The sequence below is a fragment of the Panthera pardus genome, unplaced genomic scaffold (genome assembly GCF_024362965.1).
Source record: "Panthera pardus isolate Hobbes unplaced genomic scaffold, ASM2436296v1 HiC_scaffold_21, whole genome shotgun sequence".
Taxonomy (NCBI): Eukaryota; Metazoa; Chordata; class Mammalia; order Carnivora; family Felidae; genus Panthera; species Panthera pardus.
In genome coordinates, this window is record NW_026526777.1 from 46677837 (window position 1) to 46703676 (window position 25840).

The 25840-nt window shown below is 36.6% G+C and overlaps 1 protein-coding gene and 1 long non-coding RNA gene across 5 annotated transcripts in view; one reads left to right on the top strand and one right to left on the bottom strand.

Moving 5' to 3' along the window:
* The window catches only part of HMCN1 (hemicentin 1), a 495740-nt gene that overhangs the window by 442959 nt on the left and 26941 nt on the right, over positions 1 to 25840 (top strand). For all 4 annotated transcript variants that reach the window (XM_053909192.1, XM_019426820.2, XM_019426835.2 and 1 more), the window contains 15 exons: positions 1398 to 1611; positions 3509 to 3643; positions 4035 to 4225; positions 5916 to 5997; positions 10199 to 10468; positions 11034 to 11204; positions 11309 to 11479; positions 14747 to 14917; positions 15685 to 15855; positions 16736 to 16906; positions 17078 to 17248; positions 20453 to 20602; positions 20876 to 21013; positions 22051 to 22172; positions 22849 to 23086. In XM_053909192.1, the coding sequence (XP_053765167.1) occupies positions 1398 to 1611; positions 3509 to 3643; positions 4035 to 4225; positions 5916 to 5997; positions 10199 to 10468; positions 11034 to 11204; positions 11309 to 11479; positions 14747 to 14917; positions 15685 to 15855; positions 16736 to 16906; positions 17078 to 17248; positions 20453 to 20602; positions 20876 to 21013; positions 22051 to 22172; positions 22849 to 23086 (2566 nt within the window). The remainder of the gene's footprint in view (positions 1 to 1397; positions 1612 to 3508; positions 3644 to 4034; positions 4226 to 5915; positions 5998 to 10198; positions 10469 to 11033; positions 11205 to 11308; positions 11480 to 14746; positions 14918 to 15684; positions 15856 to 16735; positions 16907 to 17077; positions 17249 to 20452; positions 20603 to 20875; positions 21014 to 22050; positions 22173 to 22848; positions 23087 to 25840) is intronic.
* On the bottom strand, positions 3700 to 9664 carry LOC128778847 (uncharacterized). The gene is made up of 2 exons (XR_008424649.1): positions 9562 to 9664; positions 3700 to 4319 (listed from the first exon to the last, which is right to left on the bottom strand). It is a non-coding gene; the product is annotated as an uncharacterized LOC128778847 (long non-coding RNA).

Consider the following 25840-nt stretch of genomic DNA (forward strand, 5'->3'; position numbering starts at 1 on the left):
GAATCCATTGCAGGTTTTGAGACTGGGAGCAATGTTATTAAATGCCTCATGTTTTTGCAATACTACATTGGCGACTATAATAAGAATACATGGTAGGGAGGCAAGAGTGGAAGCAGAAACACCTGTTGGGAAGATGGTTTGGAGTCAGATGAGATGGTTTAGACTCAGATGAGAAATTCTGTTAGCCTACAAGAGGTGGGAAGTGGTTGGATTCTGCATATATTCTAGGATATCCTAGGTAGATTGCAAGTAGAGTGTGAAAAAGAAGAGTACAAGTGACTCAAATGTCTGAGAACAAAAGGCATTAGCAACTGGAAGGACAAAATAGCCATCAGCTGAGATGGTGAAAGGCTACAGGTGAAACAGGATGGTAAAAGGGAAATTGGGAGTCCAGTTTCGGACATGACTTTGAGATGCCTTTGGGACATACAAGCAGAGAGGTGAAATGGGAACTTCAGTGTAATTGGACTTTGGAAGAAAGACGTGGGCTGCAAATACTCGTATACATCAGCATATGGGTGGCACTTAAAACCATGAGACTGGATGCACTAAGGAACCAAGTGCAAATAAGAAAAGAGGACCAGATTGAGTTCTCCCACATACCAACATAACAACATTAATGTTAAAGGAAAGCCATGAAAAGGAGCTGAAAATGGAGCCACCAGTGAGGTGGGAAGGAAACTAGGAGAACGGGGTAGCCTGGTAGCCAAGTGAGGACATGGTTTAGAAGAAAAGGGGGTCAAAATTGTGTCAGATGTTGCCAGGACATCTAGTAAGATGAGTGCCAAGACCAGCCGGTGGATTTAGCAAGTGAAACTTCTATTTCCTGTGATAATTTTGGGGGTCTTTGGTGCCACATTACCAAGAGAGCAGCTATGCTGTCAAGATGCTACCAGCCTTTGAAATTATTTGTTCTGGGTGATGGACATTGAGGAGGGCACTTACTGGGATGAGCACTAGGTGTTGTATATAAGTGATGAATCACAGGAATCTACCCCTAAAACCAAGAGCACACTGTATATACTATATGTTAGCCGACTTGACAATAAATTATATTAAAAAAGAAAGAATGAAATTATTTGTTCTTTATCTGTAGTTTGCGGAGTGTCAGTACTCTTGATGTTTAGTAAACTTTAGAACTTTTGTACAGTTTTCTGAGATCTTATTACTGTAAAATGCTGTAGTTCTGTAAGGTATGGGCTTTTGTTTAAACTCTTACACATTTTAAATTATGTTGTGCAAAAGCTAGCCAGATGGTTCAGACTACAAGATGGAAATTTAAAGTGCCTTTAAATAAGAGTGCTCCTTTGGGAACCAAGCTATGCAATTTTATGTCCTTTATGTAATATGATGTAAGATTATGTAATCTTAAACACTATGATTTTTCTTTATTTAAGCCGGAGGATTCTGGCACCTATACCTGTGTTGCTAACAATGCTGCAGGTGAAGATACACACATGGTCAGTGTGACGGTGCACGTTCTCCCCACTTTTACTGAACTTCCTGGAGATGTGTCTTTAAATAAAGGAGAACAGCTACGATTAAGCTGTAAAGCCACTGGGATTCCATTGCCCAAGTTAACATGGACCTTCAATAACAATATTATCCCAGGTTGGTAATTTAATTCTTAAGAAGTAAATAAATGCACCCATAAAGAACTCTGAAGCAATCTCCATTTCCTTTAGCTGTGGGAATTGATTGAAAAGTTACATGAAAAATTGATTGCTTTAAGTTCTGCAAAATATGTACCTTTGCCTGGATTTTATCCTATACCCAGTATATATGTTCTTTTTTCATTCTTTTGAAAGGATAAGGTAATCACAGGACCATATATTTTAGAATATTAGTAGATGTTTTTACCTAAAAATAATCTCCTTCCTCCCTGAGAAGACAATATGGTATACACAGGTACCTAAATTTGCCCTCACTGGACCTCCTTCATCACTGATAAATGGATTAAGGTGGCACTGGTAGAGTGCTGAAGATTCACCTAATTTTACAGAGGAGAACTCTGCTTCTTGCTGTATGAATTAACATCTGTTAGCCTCTCTTATAATGTAGATCAGCTATGCAGAAATCCTTTAGTCACTATGTGCACTACATGTTAAGGTAGTGCCTGGAACCCCGGAGCACTCCTCTCTGGGAGGACAAGTGTTTCCTTATTTGTTAGACTTTGTCATCAGCACAAAGACATCATCAGTAATAAGAAGTGGTCATTTCCCAAAATTGAATTCTAAAATACTGCACTATTGGCATTTAATAAATGTCTTGCTAGAAAAGAAATAACAAGCTTGAGTTTTTCTGTTATAAAAGATTGATCTTAATGACTGAAATTCATCAACTATATTACCTTAATAATAATAGTATACCTCACTTAGGAAAAATAGAGTCTAAAAAAATAGTTTCAAACAGAGAGGGAGGCAAACCATAAAAGACTCTTAAATACAGAGAACAAACTGAGGGTTGATGGGGGTACTGGGGGAAAGGAGAAAATGGATGATGGGCATTGAGGAGGGCACTTGTTGGGATGAGCACTGGGTGTTATATGTAAGCAATGAATCATGGGAATCTACTCCCGAAGCCAAGAGCACACTGTATGCACTGTATGTTAACTAACTTGACACTAAATTATATTTAAAACTTAAATAAATTTATTTTTAAAAATAAATGCAATTTATCACTTAAAAAAACCCCACAACCTAATCAGTGCTGTTTTCTGACGGTATAATACTAATTTAGCTATTTAAATTTTTAAAGCTTAATTTTCCACTTAATATTCAGCAGAATGAAATCTTTTAAAATAATTTGGGGGAAAGCATGCAAGGTAAACATACCTAAATAATTAGACATTGGCTGGTCTAATCAGAATCTTATTTAGTATCAGTTGTTTTAGGATTAGCATGTTTACCTTATACTCTATTCCAAATATTATAACTACCTTCATAAATATTTATATCATCACCATTTATGGAGAAGTTTAAATTATCACAAATTTAATCATGTTGTCATTATTACCTAACCAACATATGTTTTTCATGATTTCCCCTCTGACCTGCCAAGTCAGTTGAATTACAACTGAAAACATTTTCATGTTTTGATATAAAGTGTTTGGGAGGAAAAGTGGTGGTGAGATAAATGAAATGGAAAATGTCATATGTCTGAATGAAAGATTTTGAAACCTGGAGAGACGGTGAGCCAGATTTAGGCAATGCTTTGAGATGAAAAGGTACTTTAAATCTAAAATAATTTTAAAGGATGTTTGTTTTCATTCTCTTTTCCTGTTCCTTCTGCTGTTTTTTTCATTCTTCAAACAAGTGTCTATAGACCTAGCCAATAGCTCAGAGGAATAAATCTGTGGAAAAGGCTTTCTTCTCCAATGTCATGATGAGATCTCTGGTTCAACTGCTGACCAGCTCATAAATCCAACCTGCAAAATATTGAGCTGTTGTGATTCTTTTCCTAGGTTACTTAGAGGCATTTATGTCGTTTCCTAACTTGTTTCTCTCAGCCCACTTTGACAGTGTTAATGGACACAGTGAACTTGTTATTGAAAGAGTGTCAAAAGAGGATTCGGGTACTTACGTGTGCACCGCAGAGAACAGTGTTGGTTTTGTGAAGGCAATAGGATTTGTTTATGTGAAAGGTAGGTAAGCATGCTCTATTTTTAGTTTATCACTTATTTACAATGAATAGTTTGCATTTTGCTTGCTTATATAACTTCAGTTCATTAAATCCATCTAGTCCTATTTCACAGATGTGCACATTCCTAAGAAATAAAAAATTATCAACGTTCAATTCAAAAGTAGGTAAGCAAAGAGATCATTTGGTACAAAATGGAATCATCTGCTTAGATTATTGAAACTAACAAAATTATCTGGTTGATTAGCATGAGCAGTTGATTCTGGAAAATTCAAGGTGTTCAAAAGTGGCTTTTCCCTTCTTCACTAAGTTATCTTTCTAAATAGGTCAAAATCACAAATAAATTATCAGAGCTTCCTTTTACTTATAATTAATTATCTGTTGTTATTTCCCAGAACCTCCAGTCTTCAAAGGTGATTACCCTTCTAATTGGATTGAGCCACTTGGTGGTAATGCAGTCTTGAATTGTGAAGTGAAAGGAGATCCTGCCCCTACCATCCAATGGAGCAGAAAAGGAGTGGATATTGAAATTAACCACAGAATCCGTCAACTTCTCAATGGCTCCTTGGCCATTTATGGCACTGTAGTAAGTCACGCTGAAATCGTTGATGTGCACTTTAACTGCCACAATTAATCCCTCTCTGTAGGTGCCATGAAAGGAAAAAGTTCCTCTTGCATTCCTATTTAAATCATAAAATCTGAATCAATGGGTTTTTATAGAAAACTGAAACATGGTTCAAATTGATTATTTTTAGACTTTTCACAGAAATATAAGCAATAAAATAATTTTGCTTTGTTCCCAATCATTGAGCCATTATTATTTAGCATCATTAGATAACTTCCTCAAATCTGTTTCAGAACACAGAAATTGAAGAATTGCAAACATAACTACAACTAAAATATAGGATAACTTTCATCTCTAAGGCCAATAACTATATCAAGCCTTCCAAAAGCTTCAGTAATTCAGAAAATGAGTGTTGCTTTAAGTTATTCTAATTTGAGGGCCAAGTGAATGAGATATTTTATCTAAAAATTTCTCAACTAGATTACATATGAGTGATTTTTAATGCATTGTAGAATTAATTGAAATAATAATTAAAATACAATATTTAATCACCTAATCCAATGAATCACTCTTAGTCTTTCATTCTCCTGGGTTTCATTTCAATGTGATGTTGTTCATTGTCCCTTCAATTTTGAGATGATTTCTACTTTTAACTGCTGTAACACATTTCTTCATTACCACATTCCCCCTTCTGTATCTAAGTATTGCTACTTCTGAAGCCATTGGTAATTCTTCTAATACCAATATTAATGCTAATACTAATTTTTTTCACCACACAGTTTCAGATACTTAGATATCTATCTCCAACCCTGAAATGTTCCCATTTACCATTTCTTATTGAAAATTTCTATTTGGATATTATATAACACCCCCAATTAAACATGTCTTCCTTTTCCCACCCTCCTCTACTTCCTGCAATTTAGTTCTCCTTTATTTACTTGGTGTTTCTGTTAACAAATTCTATTCACAAGACTTTAGCAAAATCTGTGATGAATTAGTCACCAAATCTAAACTCATATAGTACTATTTTTGTAGGTTTTTTAAAAATTTATTTTGAGAGAGAGTGAGTGGGGAAGGGGCAGAGAGAGAAAGGGAGAGAAAGATTCCCAAGCAGGTTCCGTGCTGTCAATGCAGAGCCTGACACAGGGCTCAATCTCACGACCCTGAGATCATGACCCGAGTTGAAATCAAGAGCCAGACACTTAACTGACTGAGCCACCCAGGCACCCCTTATACCACATATTTATAATATTGTGACTTATATTCTATGATTCACCATTATCAGTAAATTAGTTTACCTTGTTCATCCTTAATTTATTTTAATAACCCCCATTAGGAAGTCTCAATATTTGTTAATTTGTCCTCAATATTTTAATGCTTTTTAAGATATCTAGAAGAAGAAAGTAGGCATTTTTCTTTAGTGAGCTAATTTTGGATAGAAGGTTATAAAAAATGTTAGTTTTGCTTTGGTTTCCTAGCAATTATTATTCCCAGAGAGCAAGAATAGCTGTTTTGAAAACTTAGAATGGGATTTTTTTTCTTCTTTTTCTTTTCTCTTAAACCCCTTTATGATATAAAATAATGTAGGTTTTTCTATTTCCATTCCAACCCCTTCTCAAAAATTAAATTTTATATTAGCATCCTGGTGGAAAAAGTTATTTGCCCCATTCTGTAGGCTCACATTTTTATAAAACACTGCTTATTTCCATAGAATGAAGATGCCGGTGATTATACGTGCGTAGCTACCAATGATGCTGGGGCAGTGGAGCGCAGCATGAGCCTGACCCTGCAGAGTAAGTGGCTTCATTAAACTCTGTGTGAACACCTGACTTAAGAAACGTTGCCTAATCAACAGTGTTCATTTTCTTTAACTTTATAGCAGGTATATTAATGGTAGCTGGCAGGGTGTGTATAATTTGGTCTTCTGCTGATAGAGTAATTTGTTATCAAGCGTAAGACTGGTAGATACAGTTTTGCACAGAGATTTTTTTCTATTTTGTCTAACACATGGAGTTCAAGATCACAGTTGCTTGGTGGCAGAGCTTTCTTTCATTTTGCAATATAGTCAGTCAAATACCCTTCATATAGTCTATCACAGTTTTTGTGACGTGCTTACAAAAATGTCATTTTGTGGCACTTTAAAAATATGTATTAAAAGTAAAGACTAATATAAGTGAACTCAAAAGTGTTCTAGGTTGATGGCTGTCAATCTTCCATGAAATAAATGTGTGTACTGGGCAGGACTATCATGCTCATGATGAAACCCCTCAGTTGTACAGAAGACAGATCTTTCAGAATTAGAAAAACATGAAAAACTCCAGGGCATAGAACCTCAGAACCCACTGGATAGTCTCCAGAATGACTTTAGAACTGACCTGAGGATAACATCACTGGGTTGAGAATTTCAGTGAATAAACTTATTTTGTGAGTAGGCTCAGTATTTAATGGTATAAACTTATATTTTCTTCATTCACTATCAAGAGACGCTATATACTAGCATTTACTAGCAGCTATTGCTAAACTATTATCTAAGACTTTAACTTTTTAAAATCTTTTTCAGACTTTAGCATTTAATATTTAGTAAATATCTAAGACAGTGTTTTCCCCCAGCTTTATTGGCATCTAATTGATAAATAAAATTGTACATATTTAAAATGTACAATGTCAAAATTTGATATACATATACACTGTGAAATGATTGCCCCAGTCGAGCTAATTAACACATCCGTGACTTCAGTTACCATTTTTTGGTTTTGCTTGTTTTGATGAGAACACTTAAGATCTCCTCACTTTATAAATTTCAAGTATAGAGTACAGTATTATTAACTATAGTCACCATGCTGTATATTAGATCCTCAGAAGCTATTTGTCTTATAACTGAACATTTGTATCCTTAGATCAATATCACCCATTTCCCCCAATTGACTCTGTTTCTATGGATTTTTTTTTTTTTTAGATTTCACATCCAAGTGATACCATATACTATTTTTCTGTCTCTGTCTGGCTTAGTTTATCATAATGCCCTCGAAGTCCATCCATGTTGTTGCAAATAGTAGTATCTCCTTCTTCTTATTGCTAGATAACATTCCATTAAACATATATAGACTCATTTTCTTTATCCATTTATCCATCACTAGACAGGTTGTTTCCATTTCTTGCTAAGACAGTGTTTTATTAAAGTACTTATTTATCAAACAATAGCCTTGTGAGATGTTATTAGGAAAAAACTAGAGTTCCATGGTCAAACAAGTCTGGGAAAAAATAGATTAAACGAAGTTCATTCATTTATCAAACATATAAAGAGAACCTGCTATATGCCAAGCCCTGCTTAATCACCAGATTTCTTTACTGCAGATCATTCCTGAAATGTTAATATATTGATGTGTTACAACTCAGCAAGAGGAGGATATAACATGCCATGTTTCCCAAATAAATGTTATTTGTTATTTAAATGTTATTTAAACCTTCCTCCCCTCCTTGTTGAGTGAATGTAAGTAGGGCATCACATCGATTAATCTTTCCTGGAAGAGTGTTCCACTGATTGGTTTAAGAAAGTCTGCATTAGATTAGCTCATCTACACCTACAGACAATAAGTTGATTTAAATAAATGAGGCATATTAAAAAACCAAAATATAATTTGTTTAAAATTAAGATTAAAGCACCAGAAGCAATGTTTTCATTTAGATAAAGTACTTGTATTTAACTGATCATTATGTGACTGGTAGAATTAATTCACCCTTGAAAGATGTACATATGGAATTTTATTGTTGAGTTAACTTATAGCCTTATGGGCAATTGGAAATGCTCAAATATGGTATTAAAATTAAGATTCCAAGTTTTATTTGATACTTTCTTTGACCATAATCGAGGGAGCAGATGAGCTCATTTAATCATTATGTTATCATTTAGTGTTGAGTGATTAATCTGAGGCATTTAATGTATTCAGCAACAGTTTACTGAACACATAATGTAATTTGAACACTAAGAGAAAAAAGCCCCAGCCCTGAAAGTTCCTAAAGTTAATATAAATATCAAATAAGAAGGTAATTGAGTAGGACGATGTGGGCATATATATGAATAATGCACTAATGATACCGAGAGATTCAAACCTCATATGAAATAACTACTTTTGTAAAAGACAGCATGTCAATAACATCTTTACATAAAATGGTGGTATGGTCATAATAAAACACATTTTACTTCTCTTCTGCTTTATGTTCTCTTATTCCAGATACATTCCTCCATCTAAAACAGAACCATCACCCTGAATTATCTGATATTCATTACCTCTCATTGAGCAAATTATTCTACCATTCATTTCAATCCCACAAAAACACAGCTTTCATCCTTCAAGAATACACAGGCTCCTCTCTGCTAACCTGTATTCAGATGTGAGCCCTGATTAACTAAATGCTTAAAACCTTGTATGTTGCTGCTTTCGAGGGTGAATCATCCTTTCAAAGCTAAATCCATCTCCATGCTATTTCCTTGTCTCCAAGTAGACTCCCTTCTCCTATATATAATCTTACCATTTCTGAAAATCCACTTCAAGCTTCTTCTTCTCCACGAAATTTTTCATATTCTATCTTGCTTGATACTGTAGAAGTATAAACATCATACCAGCAGTTATATATAGCTCCTTTTACATTTTTTCCTGACTTCACTTGAGCAGCTCTGATCTACTAGTATTAACCTCTCCCTCCTTCTTGAAACTCCTTCCTTTGGTTACCAGGATACCATTCTCTCTTGATTTTCTTCCTACTTCAGTGATCTGTTCTTAGTATCATTTTATGGCTTGCCTTCTGTTCAGCTCTTAAATAATGATGCTGTCATAGTTTATGTCTTTGGTCTTCTTCCTCTCCTTTTAGAATCACTTCTAAAGCCATCTTATCCACTCATGAAAGACTCATAGATCTGTATTTCTAACCTATATCTCTATTCTGAGCTGCAGATATTAACATTCTCTTACCATCTAGACATCTCTACATGAATGTCCCACAGACACCACAAACTCAATAGTTCTAAATGGATACAAATTATCATTCCTTACAATGTCCAAACAAATTTGTTCTTCCTCCTATGTTCTTCTATATTGTCCAAGTCAAAATCCTGTAGTTATCAGTTCCTCTCAAGTCAATGACAAAGTTCTGTTATTTCTACTTTCCTAATGATTCTTGAATGTCTTCCTTTTCTTCTCCATTTTCAGTGATTGCCTCTGTTTGTTCTATTAAGTCACTATTGTTTACGCATCCATATTACCACACATTTACCTACTCTATACTAAATATTATTCTACCTATTCCATTACAAAATCCTACAATGATTATAGAACAGCTAAATAATTATAGTTACTTACTTGTCTCATCCGTGGACTGTGAATTCCTTGAGGCTAGAAGTTATATCTATTATCTCTGTATCCTCAGCATCTAACACAATGCCTGGCAAATAGTAGGCTCTCGATACATGTTTATTGAATAAATGAATGATGACCAGTTATGAAAGGATAAGTTAATAATGACTCATTACCTCAGAAGTGATGTAAGGGAAAGAAGTGAGAGTTTGCCATGTAAAACACAGACAAAAACAATGATAACAATAGTACTAATAATATTATGTACTTACCCTGTCAAAGAGCTAGGCTTATCTCATCTTAGAGGAATCTAACAAGAATTCTCTGAAGGATACAAAGGCTCAGAGAGGTCCTAAGAAACAGAAGCAGAATTTGAATTTAAGTATACAGCAAGTATGACTGCAGAACCCGTGATATAGGCTAATCTGCTTAGGGATTTAAAATTTTGGACATTTCATAAATAAAACAGAGCTATGATACTGAAAAATCTGTCAATGGCAACCACATCCTTAGTAGTTGAGAAGCTACAGTGTTTTATAAACAAATCAGCCTAAATTTTTAAAAAATGTTACTATATATATTGATAAAAATGTTAATATAGCTTCACAAAAACTAAGAAAACACTATGTGCTTTTTTCTGTAGGTCCTCCTATTATTACTCTTGAACCAGTAGAAACTGTTATTCATGCTGGTAGCAAAGTCATATTGAATTGTCAGGCAACTGGAGAGCCTCATCCAACCATTACATGGTCCCGTCAAGGGCACTCTATTCCCTGGGATGACCGAGTTAACATGTTGTCCAACAACTCCTTACATATTGCTGCTGCTCAAAAAGAAGATACATCTGAATATGAATGTGTTGCTCGAAACTTGATGGGTTCTGTCCTTGTCAGGGTGCCAGTCACAGTCCAAGGTGAGTGTGATCAGAGGGACATTCATATTAAGTATTACCTGGGGCGACCCAAATCGTAAAAACTCTTAAGCATCTTAGTCCAAGTCTCCTGGACCCTGAAGATACTTCTAGATTGTGGAGCTAGAACAAAAATCACACTACAATTTACCAACTGAAGGGACTGAAACAATATTCAGTTAGAGCAGTAAAATATCAAGCCAATAATTCAAAATCCCAAACTGAAGTTTTGATTCAAAACTAAGTCACATTTATTCTCAGAAATCATGCATTTATTTGTCTTTAAAGAATGGTATATCCAAAAGGTAAACAGTATTTAAACTTCTTGATCTCTAACTCTTCTGGCAGCCATATCCACATGAGTCAGTATTGGAACTGGGAAGAAACTCCAGTTAATTATCTGAAATTTTTCTCTCCTGCATGGATTTTAATTTTACCAAGGAGGAGAGCATCCATAAGCAATTTCTCAGCAATCATAGATCCAGCTCTAGACCCAGCATGTAAATAAAATTCAATTTATAGCTTTTTTTTTTTTTTACCATCACAAAGTACAATGTTTTATTTGCAGTTCATGGTGGGTATTCCCAGTGGTCTACATGGAGATCCTGCAGTGTCACCTGTGGCAAAGGCATCCAGAAGAGGAGTCGTCTGTGCAACAACCCCTTTCCAGCCAATGGTGGGAAGCCTTGCCAAGGGTCAGATTCAGAAATGCGAAACTGTCAACGTAAGCTGTGTCCAGGTACATCTCTATATTCAGTGGATAGGCACATGTTTGATAGATATTCATTTCTGTTAGCTAACTATGGATTGTCTTCGTGTTGACGATGTTTTACCTGTGTGTAGTGGATGGTAGCTGGTCAGAATGGAGCCCTTGGGAAGAATGCACACGGAGTTGTGGACGTGGCAACAGAACCAGGACCAGAACTTGCAGTAACCCATCAGCTCAATATGGTGGGCGGCCATGTGAAGGGAATGCAGTAGAAATAATCATGTGCAACATTAGGCCCTGCCCAGGTGAGAATCCACTGATGAGCAAAACTATTCTATTTTTAACTCCTATAAAGGGGTTATACTTACCTTTTTTTCTTTGTTATAAAAATATGTTATGGCCTCTACCCTGGAATATATCCATTCCCTGTGTTCTTAATTATGTCTCACTGATACAAGCTTATGAAAGATATGGTATTAATCAATGTTAAGTAAAATCCCTGACTTAATTGACCATCTATTGGTTCCACAAACTGTGGTGTATTTTTAATCATGTAGAGGAAACGTTAAGTATTTACCGTCATAGAATTTTAGAAGTAATAAGGACCTTAAAATCTAATGTAGCCATTCATTTTCAGGCAAGAAAAATGAAGTCTAGGATATTTAAAGACTTTCCCAAAAACACACAATGAGTGAGGGCTAAGATGATAATAGCAGCCATTCACTAAATACCTGTCGTGTTCTGGGAACCGTGGTAGGTGCTTTAAGTACACGTTGTTTTTGACTTTGTAAAACAATCCCTCACCATAGGTATTTTAGGGCTCTTTCAGCTTAAAGTGACAGAAACCAAACTTAAATGAGCTTAAGTAGAAAATTGTACTTTCAGGTATGACTGAATTCAAGGATTTGGCCAGTGTTTTTACTAGCATGTTTTCCATCTCTCATCTCTGCTCACCTCTCTTTGGCTTTATTGTCCATTAAACTCTTTCCATGCAGTGGAAGAAATGACTGCTGGCAGCTAGTAGCTCACAGGAGCCTTGTAACCCAAGGCCTAAGAAACAAAGAGTCTTGCTCTCTCTCCCTCAGATTTCTATCAACCTCTGAAAAAGAGCCCTGTTTGATTTTTTTGGGGACTCATGCTCACCTCTGAACTCAACTAAGTCCAGATACTTGGATAACCAGCTTGAGTGACTTACCCGCATTGTAACAGGCAGGGCTCCTTGTTTGACAGCCTAAAACAAGTTATATGGAGTAGAAGAGTATCTGGTCATTCATTCATTCATCACTTATCCATTCATTTCTCCAACAGATATTTATTGAGCACCCATTCTGTGCTCAAGGCATTTTTTCATTGTTCAAGATAGAATGATAAACAGATGTAATATAGTTCAGATATTGATAAGCACACTGAACAAACTCAGAGTTGAACTCACAGAGTTTAACTGGGAGAGATACCTAGCTGAGTTGGTTTTAAAAAAAGGGGGGAGGATGCGGAAAAACCAAAATGAAACAGTTATCCACTACATTGGGTATTGCATCCTGTTGTACAAATGAGGAAACCAAGATTCAGGAAATATATGATATGATAATTATGATAACTAATTCCCTGATGTTACATGGCTAGTAAAACGTGAATCAAGGATTTGAATCCAGGTCTGTCTGATTCCTAAGCCTATTTGCTTAGATCCTAGGTATCTTGATTTGCAGTTCAGAACTTACATTACATTACAAAAGTAAAATACTGTCATGAAATCTTAAATAAACCAAAGCTAAAACTATTTTTTTAATCTTTAAGAATTAGAAAGCTAATTATAGGGACACCTGGGTGGCTCAGTCAGTTAAGCATCTGACTCTTGATTTCAGCTCAGGTCATGATCTCACGGTTGTGAGATCGAGCCCTATGTCGGGCTCTGTGCTGACAGTGTGGAGCCTGCTTGGGATCCTCTCTCCCTCTCTCTCTGCCCCTCCCCCACTCATTTTCTCTCTTTCTCTCTCTCAAAATAAATAAACATTTTTTAAAAAGAGAAAAAAAGAAATTACACAGACAGTATATGAATAAACATCAACCAATCACCAAACATTATCTCCAATAAAAGAATGCATCTGTGCTATAAGGCTTTATAAGAGGTGTGGGCTTTTGTTAACCCCAGCCTTTAAAATAGGACATATTAAAATAATTGGAATAGCAGACTTTTTTCAATGACATAGTCCATATATGAGGACTATGAGCATCAGCAATCTGAATTAATAAAGAAGTAGTTTTGAGTAATATCTGCCTTATATTTAAAGGCTTTCTTCTTTCTTTTTAGGTTCAGCCAATACTTTTTAGTCCAAATTTTTGTCAGCTAAAATAAATGTGTATGACAGTGTTCGCCTGTGTCTACAAAGTACAAAGGATATGTAGTAAACTCAACTAGAAAATAGTTAATTGAAAGAAAATCCTAGGTGTGTTTTAAAGTACTTTGTAAACAAAGCAGTCAAATTATAATTTCATTTCTTGGTTTTCAATTTGTTCTTTTGGTGTCTTACAGAGTTTGTTAATAGAATCTTTAGACCCTAACCTTAAGGCCCTATTTTGGTTCATATCTTGGTTAAACTGGATGACCCCAAAAACATACTTTATGAGCTCCATATCTAGAAAGTACCCTTAAAACAAAAATATGACTTGATACTGACTTATATGTAAGAGAAACAATAATGTTGATTCTTAGCCCATGCACCTGGTAGGAAACATAAGGTTGTTTCAGTCTTGTGGGTAGATGCTGTCATCTGTTAGTAACCAAAAGGAAGGTTTTAGTATCACTTCTTGGAAACTACTGGTCAATTTTTTGTTGTTGTTTAGGAAGCAGGTGAGTGTGTTATTCAGAACTTTTAATTCATGAACATTATGTAATGGAGACAATTTTTAAAGAGCTACAACTGTGCAAATCATCATGTTGTTGAAAGATCCAAGTGTATTTTTAAACATGAAGCTGAATCAGGCTTAAAGATGTGGTCTTGAGTCTAGAGTCCAAGTTATCGGGGCGCCAGGGTGACTCAGTCAGTTAAGCATCCAGCTCTCGATCACAGGTCAGGTCTTGAACTCAGGGTCGTGAGTTTCAGCCCACACCCAGTGCGGAGCCTAGAGTCCAAGTTACCCTTGTGGAAACATTCATATTGTCTATAATTGCATCTAGACCTGTCATACAGCCTTGCTTCTAAGCTTCTGGTTCCTTCCACTTTCCCCAGAGCATAAAGCACAAACAAATACTTATCTAGGATTTTTAAACTTAGATTGTGTTTACGTATAGTAGTTTGATTACATTCTATTTTAATAAAATAGTCCCTTTGGATAATTGTAAGCATTCATTTTGGCATTAGGTAGCCTTCTGAATTTTCCTATAAACACTATTTCCCATGAAAATCTAACCAGAAGTAGAAAGGAAGAACATTATTTATGTTTCCTTTGATTCAATTTCAGTCGTTTTAGATTCCAGGCTAATTTAACTCATTACTGAGTTAATTTACTTGTATAATTTTGTTTAACAAACATGGCTCTGTGACTTGCAACTCTGTCTCTTGGGATATTTGTAGTTCACGGAGCATGGGGCACTTGGCAGCCTTGGAGTGCATGCAGCGAGAGTTGCGGTAAAGGTGCCCAGATAAGAACAAGACTGTGTAATAACCCACCACCATCATTTGATGGGTCCTACTGTGATGGAGCAGAAACACAGATGCAGATTTGCAATGAAAGACCCTGTCCAGGTAAGAGACATACAGTGTTTATACCCTTAATAAATTATCTGGGTAACATGTCAGTAAGAATCAATGTCAATAGGAACATCACCCCCAGCGGTTGTGATAGTAGGTATTTACCCAAAGGATACAGAAACACTGATTTAAAGGATCACATGCACCCCAATGTTTATAACAGCATTATCAACAATAGCCAAATTATGGAAAGAGCCCAAATGTCCATCGACTGATGAATGGATATATACACACACATACACACACACACCATGGAATATTACTCAGCCATTCAAAAGAATGAAATCTTGCCATTTGCAACAGCATAGATGGAGCTAGAGAGTATTATGTTAACTGAAATCGGTCAGAGAAAGACAAATATCATATGATTTCACTCACGTGGAATTTAAAAAACAAAACAAATGAGCAAAGGGTAAAAAAGAAAAAAGAGAGACAAATCAAGAAACAGACTCTTAACTGCAGAGAACAAACTGATTGTTTCCAGAGGGGAGGTGGGTGAGTGGGGGGAATGGGTTAAATAGGTCATGAGGATTAAGGAGGGCACTTGTTGTGATGAGCACCGGGTGATGTATGTAAGTGATGAATCGCTAAATTCTATACCTGAAACTAATATTGCATTGTATATTAACTAGCTGGAATTCAAATTAAAATTAGAGGAAAAAATAAAAATAAATAAACCTTCAAAAGAAATAAGAACATCACCCAACCTAACAATGCCCAGAGTATTAGTAACAGAGCACATATGTTTTTCCTTAATCCAGTGGATGGCAAGTGGACCACTTGGGCCAGTTGGAGTGCCTGTACTGTGTCCTGTGGAGGAGGTGCCAGACAGAGAACAAGGGAATGCTCTGATCCTGTCCCACAGCATGGAGGGAGCAGATGTGAAGGGAGTGATGTCCAGAGCGATTTTTGCAATAATGACCCTTGTCCAAGTGAGTGTTGGAAATAGTGAGTCAACATTATACTTTCTTAAAGGTTTATTATGGCCTCGGGGCGCCTGGGTGGCTCAGTCGGTTAAGCATCCGACTTCGGCTCGGGTCACAATCTCACGGTCCGTGAGTTCGAGCCCCGCGTCGAGCTCTGTGCTGACAGCTCAGAGCCTGGAGCCTGCTTTGGATTCTGTGTCTCCCTCTCTCTCTCTGCTCCTCCCCCATTCATGCTCTGTCTCTCTCTGTCTCAAAAATAAATAAACATTAAAAAAAAAAGGTTTATTATGGCCTCAAGTCCTTAAAGTTATAATATACTGTTACTTGATTCCTCTAACTTTGGTTTAGAATAACAAAGTGTCGTACAGTTTAGCTATTGTGTCTGTGTAATGCCATAGATGTAATTGATCTATATAGGCAAGGACTGTGTCCCTATTTCATTTGCTCTCTAGGACCAGCTGAAGAGTGCAAGGACAAGGGCACCCTTACACGCCCACTGTTATTGATGTTGATATCTTTACAGAGGCAAGCAGGTGGCTCTTTGCCTTAATTCAGTCGCCAAGCTAGATTTTAAGACCCTGGTAGCATCTGAATCCACTGTATCTGGATTGTATGGTCTTGACTCATCAACAGCAGAGATCTTGTCTCATTCATATCCTTCAGCTCCTGAAACACTGTAAGACTGGACAGATACATACTAAATGGAATTTCACAGTCACTGGAATGTACACCCAGTTTCTAGTCAACACAACAGCTAAACAATCCGCCTTTGGAAGTTTCCTATTTATAGATTTGTATATTTCTTTTCAGTTCCTGGGGAAAGTCTTACCATACTTTTTGGATGAGTGTCATTGTTTAACACCTCTCCGATGGTTCTCTGTTGCAGCTCATGGTAACTGGAGTCCTTGGAGTGGCTGGGGAATATGCAGCCGGACATGCAATGGAGGACAGATGCGGCGGTACCGCACATGTGATAACCCTCCTCCCTCCAACGGAGGAAGAGCTTGTGGGGGGCCAGACTCCCAGATCCAGAGATGCAACACTGACATGTGTCCTGGTGAGCCCCTCAACTCCTGACCAGTAGAATAAGTAAAGCATTTTATTTGGTGCTTATTGCAGCAGCCCCATAATTTCAGATCTGACGATGAGAGTTGTATAGGCAGGGTTACCCTATGTGTAGATTTTAAAACTGATTGGTTAATATTGACCATTCCATTCTTGTTCACAGTGGATGGAGGTTGGGGAAGCTGGCATAGTTGGGGCCAGTGCTCTGCCTCTTGTGGAGGAGGTGAAAAGACTCGAAAGCGGCTGTGCAACAATCCAGTGCCATCTAAAGGTGGTCGCCCCTGTCCAGGAGACACTACACAGGTATCCAGATGCAATATGCAAACATGTCCAGGTAAGCAACTAAGTTAGACTTTGGTGGAACCATTGCTTGCTTATTTACAGCCTTTCTGCAGATTAAAAAAAGGATACCACTCTGAGCCTACAAATTATAAAACAGTGCCAACTCTGGGAGGGAGAATTAGGAAAAATGTACATTTTCCCTTCAAGTTGGTCTGCACCAAAGCTTGTGGCTGGATTTTAGCTTCTCCTTGCCCCCTTCCAGGCCCCTCTGTAAAAGAATATGGCCTGCAAAACCATAAATAGTAGTCCTAGGCTTGAAGGACAAAAGAGTTTAGAAGAGTGGGGAAAGCAAGGGCTGAGATTTCAAACTGAAAAGTGAGAGTTGGAAAGAAACTGAATGTTTAACAGAAACACACAATTAGAGGCTATTCTTTCATGGATGGAAATATGGAGAACATGAATCTGGAAAGTCACATAGGGGCCAGTTCAGTTGTAGATAAAAGATAGGGGAAGTTCAATTACAATAACCCAAGTCATACAACATGGCTGGATTTGTAAGTGATGTAAAAATTCAGAAGGAACAAAGCCAGAATTCTAGAACCAATGGACCTTAGAAAGACTTTGCTGGAGTCCCAAGAAATGGTGGATAATATTAACGTTGCTTGTGTCAGAGGATAGACTTTCTAAAGTCTATAAGAAGATCCAAAAGAACAGTTTCACATTGTTGAAGGGGGAAGATACCACTGAACTTTCCAAAGCTTGAAGGTTGCTTTAGAGATAAAATGTCCCCGGGCGCCTGGGTGACTCAGTCAGTTGAGTGTCTGACTCTTGATTTTGACTCAGGTCATGATCCCAGGGTCATGGGATTGAGCCCCACATTGGACTCCATGCTGAGTGTGGAGCCTGCTTAAGATATTCTCTTTCTCTCTCTGTCTCTCAAATAAATTTAAAAAAGGAAAGAAAATGTCCTTGAAAATCAAGAAGGCTCATTTGGCAGAGTGAGAAAGAGGAGTTACGTGAGGAGGTTTATAGGATCTAGACAAGCTAAAAGGACAAGTGTTTATTGGTCAACTGTTCAACATGTCTTCTCAACATAATCAACTTATTACCAAGGATGTTGAGGCTCTAGCATGTAGGCATGGTGATAGTTCTAGCTTTAACTGGGGCATTTTGTAGCTCCTGAGCCTTGTTACAACTCACAGTCAAGGGGTATTATTCATCTAAGGGGTAGTATTCCATCTTGGATACAAGGGCCCCAGTAGCAGAAGTCCAAATTAAGCAGACAATTTGGATTACAGACTCTGGCAGAGAGTTCCAAAGATCCCAATTAGGTACCCAGAACTGAATGTCTGTTGGTGCTGGGACTCAAGCTCCTCTGGAGGCTAGAGAACCAAGGTCAAAATGGTCAAACGACCCAGGTTAAATGGCCCAGAGAACTAAGTGAATGAGTAATCCTTCTACCCGTCTCTCCTCCTGCTTAGGACTAAAGATAAGAACCAAAAAGTCCTACTATGTCCTTATCTGCTTTCCTGCACCATCTTACACCAAGGTTTCCATGAATTCTCCCATCGCTCTCTGTCCTTTGCTCCTTCTGGTTTCTCAGATATGGCAAGCCACCACCTCTCAAAAGGGTGACACATGGTATTTCCTCTACCCAGAAGGCCCTTGTCCTGCCTTCTCTGGTTTAGTTAAGACCTAAACTTTCCTCAGACTCCACTATGTTTTTACTTTCTTCTCAGACTTCCCTAGGCAGTAGATACTTACACATTAGTACATTTCAATTTTTACATTTATTTGTGAAATTCTAATTAATGTCTCTCTCCTTTCAGATATAAGGTCTATGAAGGTAGGCCTGGGTCTTTTTTTTTTTTTTTCTTTCTTATTATTGTATCTTCAACACTTGATGAACAAGTAAATGTAGTCCAGAACATGAAGGCTGAACCAACATGAAAAAAGTGTATTCTCTCATGAATAATCAAAGTAATACAAATTAAATTGGTGAAATACTATATTTACTGATTTTTCTGAGAATGAATACAATTGTACTTCTCCCTGGTATATAATATATAATGGTATCTGAAACAGTGAGTTTTTAAAAAATACATTAGAGTAAGTGGCTCAGTGGGTTAAGTATCCAACTCTTGATTTCACTCAGGTCATGGTCTCACAGTTTATGGGATCAAGTCCCACATTGGGCTCTATGCTGACAGTGCAGAGCCTGCTTGAGATTCTCTCTCTGCTCCCTTTCTCTCTCATCAAATAATGAATATTTATGAATTTCACTATCAGCTTCTTCCCATTGTGTTTCCTTCTCTTGCCAAAGCGTGCAGTTCATTTAAAAAGCATTCATTAACCACCTATTCTAGTGTCAGTAACTAATAATTTTGTTGAACAATTGGAAGAAGGCATAAAATTACCGTAGAGATGCTTTTTAAAACATATGTGATTGGGGGAAAAAAATGTATGATTGTTTTCAACCAAATTGTGTACGTATGAATTTTGTAATACTGTTAAGTAAAATACCCGTCTCAAATTTTTCTCAAGTTAACTATTTTCCTGTATAGGAAAATATAACTGTTTTATTTAATTGGTAAGCTTTCCGTCTGAAACCCAAAACTGAACAATACCTGTTAGATACGCCACACCTGTGTCGACAGTGACCTGTAACAAGCTCAGGAGCTGTTTTGAAGTGATCCTTTCTTTCCTTCTGTGTTCTCACAAAGGAGGCAGTAGATAAAAGAACATGAGTTTTGATGCCAAGCACATCTGTGTTCAGATCTTCATTCTACTATTTATGTCTCTGACCTTTATTTTCTAGTCTGCCAACTATGACCATTCAAAATGACTTTATAGGATTTCTGACAGGATTAAAAGAGTTAACACTTATGAAGTGCTTAGTATAGTGCATGACAGGCTCGATAAACTCTCCTTATTATCATCATTTTATTACGATCAACAGACACGTTCTTTATTTTGGCTTTGGGACTGGGTGCTGATTGTATTCTTTGGATTGTGAAATAGTGCCATGATATACACAGATTGGAAGCACCCTAGATTTATGTGGGATGATGAGTGTTACATGAAAGTAGAATGTTCTGAAAGCTTATTTATTTCACTCTTAAATTCAGATGTCATATGATATTTTAAATGTTTGTGAGAAGATTTATAGCATCTTTGAATACTGGCCTTCTTTTCTCCCATGTAACGTTGATGAAATTGTTTCCTTCTCCAAGAATGTTTTTTCTTTCCCCAATAGGTGGGCCCCAGCGAGCCAGAGGAAGTGTTATTGGAAATATTAATGATGTTGAATTTGGAATTGCTTTCCTTAACGCCACAGTAACAGATAATCCTACCTCTGATACTAGAGTAATACATGCCAAAATTACCAATGTACCTCGCAGTCTTGGTAAGTCTCTTTGCTAATAAAAGTTGCCAATAGCCTCTTTCTTTAAAATTCATATATTATTCTTCATCTTCTGATTTCTGCTTGAAATTTCTAGAGGATGCTACTATTACATGATCTGTATGATAGCGCTTAGCTCGATGGTAAACTCTTAAAGACATGTGAGATACTGATACTTATTTTGTTGTTATTCGAGATTATTTAGGATTCATCCTTACGAATAACCGGCTCTGTAAATATTTTTCTCTGTTACCTTATTTATCCTTTTTTCTTTAGGTCCAGCAATGAGAAAAATAGTTTCTATTCTAAATCCCATTTATTGGACAACAGCCAAGGAGATAGGAGAAGCAGTCAATGGCTTCACCCTCACCAATGCAGTCTTCAAGAGAGAAACCCAGGTGGAATTTGCAACTGGTTAGTGCCAACTAAACTTAATATTTAAGTCTAATATTTAACTATAAAAAACAGGATTGCCTAAAAGTTGCTGGTTAAGAAAAATACACTTATATATTCCCCCAGAGAATAATTTTAAAGTTTTTGATGCAGTCTTATCATAAATGATATAAAAGCAATTTCATATTTCCCTGTAAACTTTTACTGACATGGCTCTGTAAGAGGCCATATGTTTTCAGACAATATCGTGATTTTTTATACCCCAAAAGTGTTTTCTCATCGTTTCTCTATTTTTTCTCTTTAAATCCTCAGAGAGGGTTTTAAAGGCCAAACCAGAGCAGGAAAATGAGTCCTTGCTGTTAAATAAAGACTTTTGTCTATGAACCTGAGATTCAATCAGGACACCTTACAGAGATCTTTTTATAAAAAAGACGGAAGTAAAAATAAGCAAAGCTAAGGGTTTTTCTCTTTACCCTTAGTCTTAATGAATATGTATTAGCTATTCATGGCCCTTTCCAAGTACATACAGATTTTTATAGACCTCCATTACAAATCTTTTCAAAGGTGAACAGCCGCAGTGGCAGTGCTCTTTAAGGAAGAAAGACTGAGGAAGGGGCTTTATGCAGCCCAGAAGCCCATGAGGGTTTTTCATGGCCATCCACTTACTAAGATGCCCCTCTGCTGTTTCTTGAAGCATCGTAAAAAACAAAGCCCTATGTGGTTATTGCCAATCTACCTGGTGAAGCTGTCTGTCCCTTCTCTTAGACCATCCATTTTTGTAGAATTGCCTTGCTATTGCTTGTGAGTTTAAAGCATGGAATCCTTTGCATAATCATACACCTCGTTTTTGCCACAGAAAAAGAAATTTTAGAACATACCATTCAATTACCCTAAATCTTTAATTCGGGGACTGAGTGCTAATTTAATCTTTTATTGCCTTTGTTTATGAAGTTTGAACTAAAATAACATAGCTGAACTGACACTTAAGGTAAGTCTGCTGTGTGCTTACACAAACCATATATTTTTTGCTGTTAAAATGAATGAATTGTAATTCCCAGGAGAAATCTTGCGGATGACTCATATTGCCCGGGGTTTGGATTCTGATGGTGCTTTGCTCCTAGATATTTTTGTGAGCGGTTATGTCCTGCAGCTTCAGTCACCTGCTGAAGTCACTGTAAAGGTAAAAATGTCAGGATAACCTCTCTTCACTGTTTATTGGAGTAATGGTAAGATTAGGAATCAAAGATCTATAGAAAAAAAAAAACATGGATACCATATGTAGTTTCCCTTGTTTGCTATAGGGAATAAATATCTAAACCACTAAGGTTAAAAATGGCTAGTTTGTCTTTGTATAAAAATCTTTAGGAATAAGTCTTTACACAGTCTTACTGGTTTCCTGAACATGACTGTACAAGTAGTATTTTATTTAGAGCTACAGTTGACCCTTGAACAACATGGGGGTATATAGGGTGCCAACTCCCTGGACAGTCAAAAATCACGTATGACTTTTGACTCTAAAAACTTAACTACTAATAGCCTACTGTTGACTAGAAGCCTCACCCATATCATAACCAATTACACATATTTTTTTGTGTTATATGTATTATATACTGTATTCTTACAATAAAGTAAGCTAGAGAACAGAAAATGTTATTAAATTGCAAGGAAGAGAAAATACACTTATAGTACCGTACTGCATTTATTTTTAAAAGATCATATAAATTGACCCATGCAGCTCAAATCATGCTGTTCAAGCTATATTTTTAGCCTCTTAGCCTTTATTTTTCTAATTGTGCATCTCCTAATACCCTCAAGAAAAAAAAATCTGATCATCAAATCTATACTGTCTTCCTTAGGATTACACAGAGGACTACATTCAGACAGGTCCTGGGCAGCTGTATGCCTACTCAACCCGGCTGTTCACCATTGATGGCATCAGCGTCCCATATACATGGAACCACACTGTTTTCTATGATGAGGCACAGGGAAGAATGCCTTTCTTGGTAGAAACACTTCACGCTTCCTCTGTAGAATCTGACTACAACCAATTAGAAGAGACACTGGGTTTTAAAATCCATGCTTCAATTTCCAAAGGTACCTTGGTCAAAGATCATTTTTCCATCCAGTCCTTTCTAAAAGAATAAAATGGGGGCAACTGGCTGGCTCCATAGGTATAGCCTGTAGCTCTTGATCTTGGGGTTGTGAGTTTGAGCCCCACGTTGGGTATAGAGATTACTTTTTAAAAATCTTAGGAAAAAAATGTATTTAATAACTTAAAAAAGGGTAAAAGAATTGCATCGATGCCATTCACAATAAAGATATTAGGGCACAGACCAAACCTAGTGATAGAAGATTTTCATGTATGTCGTCTATGTTTTGTGGTAGGTAAAGCCATTTTAAAGCCAATCCCACTGGAGTTCTAATTTGGATTACTAATCTGCAGAAAGGTTTAAAAATATATCCTCTGGCAGAATGAGGTTTTCTTTGGGTGCTCCAGGCCATTGTTCTTATTCTGACTCTTGTATTTGTCAAGGAATTTTTTTAATTGCTGAAACAATGTAAAAGTGTATGTTGACCTACCATAGCCAAAGTGGAATGAGCCCAAATGTCCATAAACTGATGAATGGATATAGAATATGTGGTATGATATACATACACACACACACACACACACACACACACACAGATACATACATACACACACACAATGGAATATTACTTGGGGATTAAAAAGAATGAAATCTTGCCATTTGCAACAATGTGGATAGAACTAGAGTGTATTATGCTAAGCAAAATCAGTCAGAAAAAGACAAATATCATATGATCTTAGATGTGGAATTTAAGAAACAAAACAGATGAACACAGGAGAAGGGAAGCAAAAATAAGATAAAAACAGAGAGGGAGACAAACCATAAGAGAATCTTAAATACAGAGAACAAACTGAGGGTTACTGGTGGGGTGTTGGGTGAGGGGATGCGCTAAATGGGTGATGGTCATTAAGGAGGACACTTGTTGGGATGAGCACTGGGTGTTGTGTGTAAGTGATGAATCAGTAAATTCTATTCCTGAAATCATTATTACACTATATGTTAACTAACTTGGATTTAAATTTTTTTAAAAAGTGTATGTCAACCTAAACTAATAAGAAAAAGTTTCCATATTTTAAAAGCAGTTTTTAAAAATTGTGCAGCAATAATCAGGATTCCAACTGTCATTTCTTATTCCTGGACATTATAATGTTTCAACTGCTTTTCATTTTCTAAGCATAATTCTACAACCCTTGGTCTCAGTGGTCTCGCTATGCTGTGTAGTTCTTTGATGTGTCTTTACCCTGAGATCCCTGTTTAGTTATAAGAGACACCCAAACAATCAGCATTCTGTGTTCCATGAAGCTTTGATGCTAAGAGATAACTTGCATGTGGTTTTATTATGGACACTAAGTGTTTGAATGGCTTTAACTTTGAACTTTAGGCTCCTATGAGTACACTTAATATAATTCATATGGCTTAATATAATTCATATGTACTGGCTTTCTTAAGTAGATCCAATTAGATTTTAAGTAGCATCATTTTGTCTTATCATGCTCCATACACTAAAAATTCATTTTTTGCAATTTACTCTTGCTTTCACCACTTGTGCATATGACTATTTTCTTCATTAACAGCTATCAGAACTGTCATTGAATTTGAGATCATAGTAATCTAGGGGAACATGTTCACATTTTTTGAGATAATCATAGATTCATGAGCCTTATAGCGAGTGGAGCTCCACACCACCCACATGTCGCCATCACCACCTCATTTTACTATGGTTGTGCATGTTCAGGTCACAGAGACAAAAGAAAAGAGCCATTGGAATGAAGATTTCTGTTTCTTTTCCTCAATGCCCACTTTTCAAGTCTAATCTCTGTTTTTACTTTTTCCAGTACTTAGTATAATTAAAAGAAGACAACTTGATGTAAGACTTTCGTTAAAAATGAACTTACACCATCCAGGACAAAGGGAATTAAAATGATTTTTTAAAGTCGTGTACATTTGTTGCCCAATCATGTAAATTCTCTAAGCCTGAACTGCTTGAAGGTCTTTGTGGTATCTATAACATTGTAGTTGGGGGATCTGGATTCCACAATTGGAGAAGACACACTATAGGACATTTATAACCCCTTACTATTCTTAGCTACTCTGAGTCTATGAATTACATCTGGTATCTGTGCACATTTGTTGAGGTTCCTGTGAAATACAAGAATTATGCGCTTGCAATTTCTTTATAAGTGACCACCAGGGGGCAAGCTTGCATTCTTGGTTGCTTAACCACCAAGTTCTTGCTCTTCTATATTGGGTCTAGACAAGAGCTCTAGCTACAATGCAGTTAGAATTACCTAGAGAGCTTCATGAAAGTTCAGATCTCAAGGCACAGAGACTTTGGCTTAGCTAGTCTAAGGTAGGGCCTGGAAGTCTGTATTTTTAACGCAGCATTAAATGATTCTAATGTATCTGGTCTGCACATCAGTATTTGGAAACTGCTGGTCAAGTCAACTCACAAATATAAATCAATACATTTTAAAAAATTGTTATATCTTTAAAATAAAAAATTTGTTTTTAAAATATAATTATAAAATATATTTATATTTTACAAATTCATTAGCAAAAGGCATCAGAAAAAATAAAGGAAAGATCAGTTTAACTACAAGTAAATTTTTAAACACTTCTTCATGGGAGAAAAAAACAAAATTGAGAAGGTGAAATATATATCAAGAAAGAATATTTGCATTGTGTATTATAGATAACTATGATTAATCTTATACAAGGCTCTTAAAAATCAGTAAGAAGGGGTGCCTGGCTGACTCAA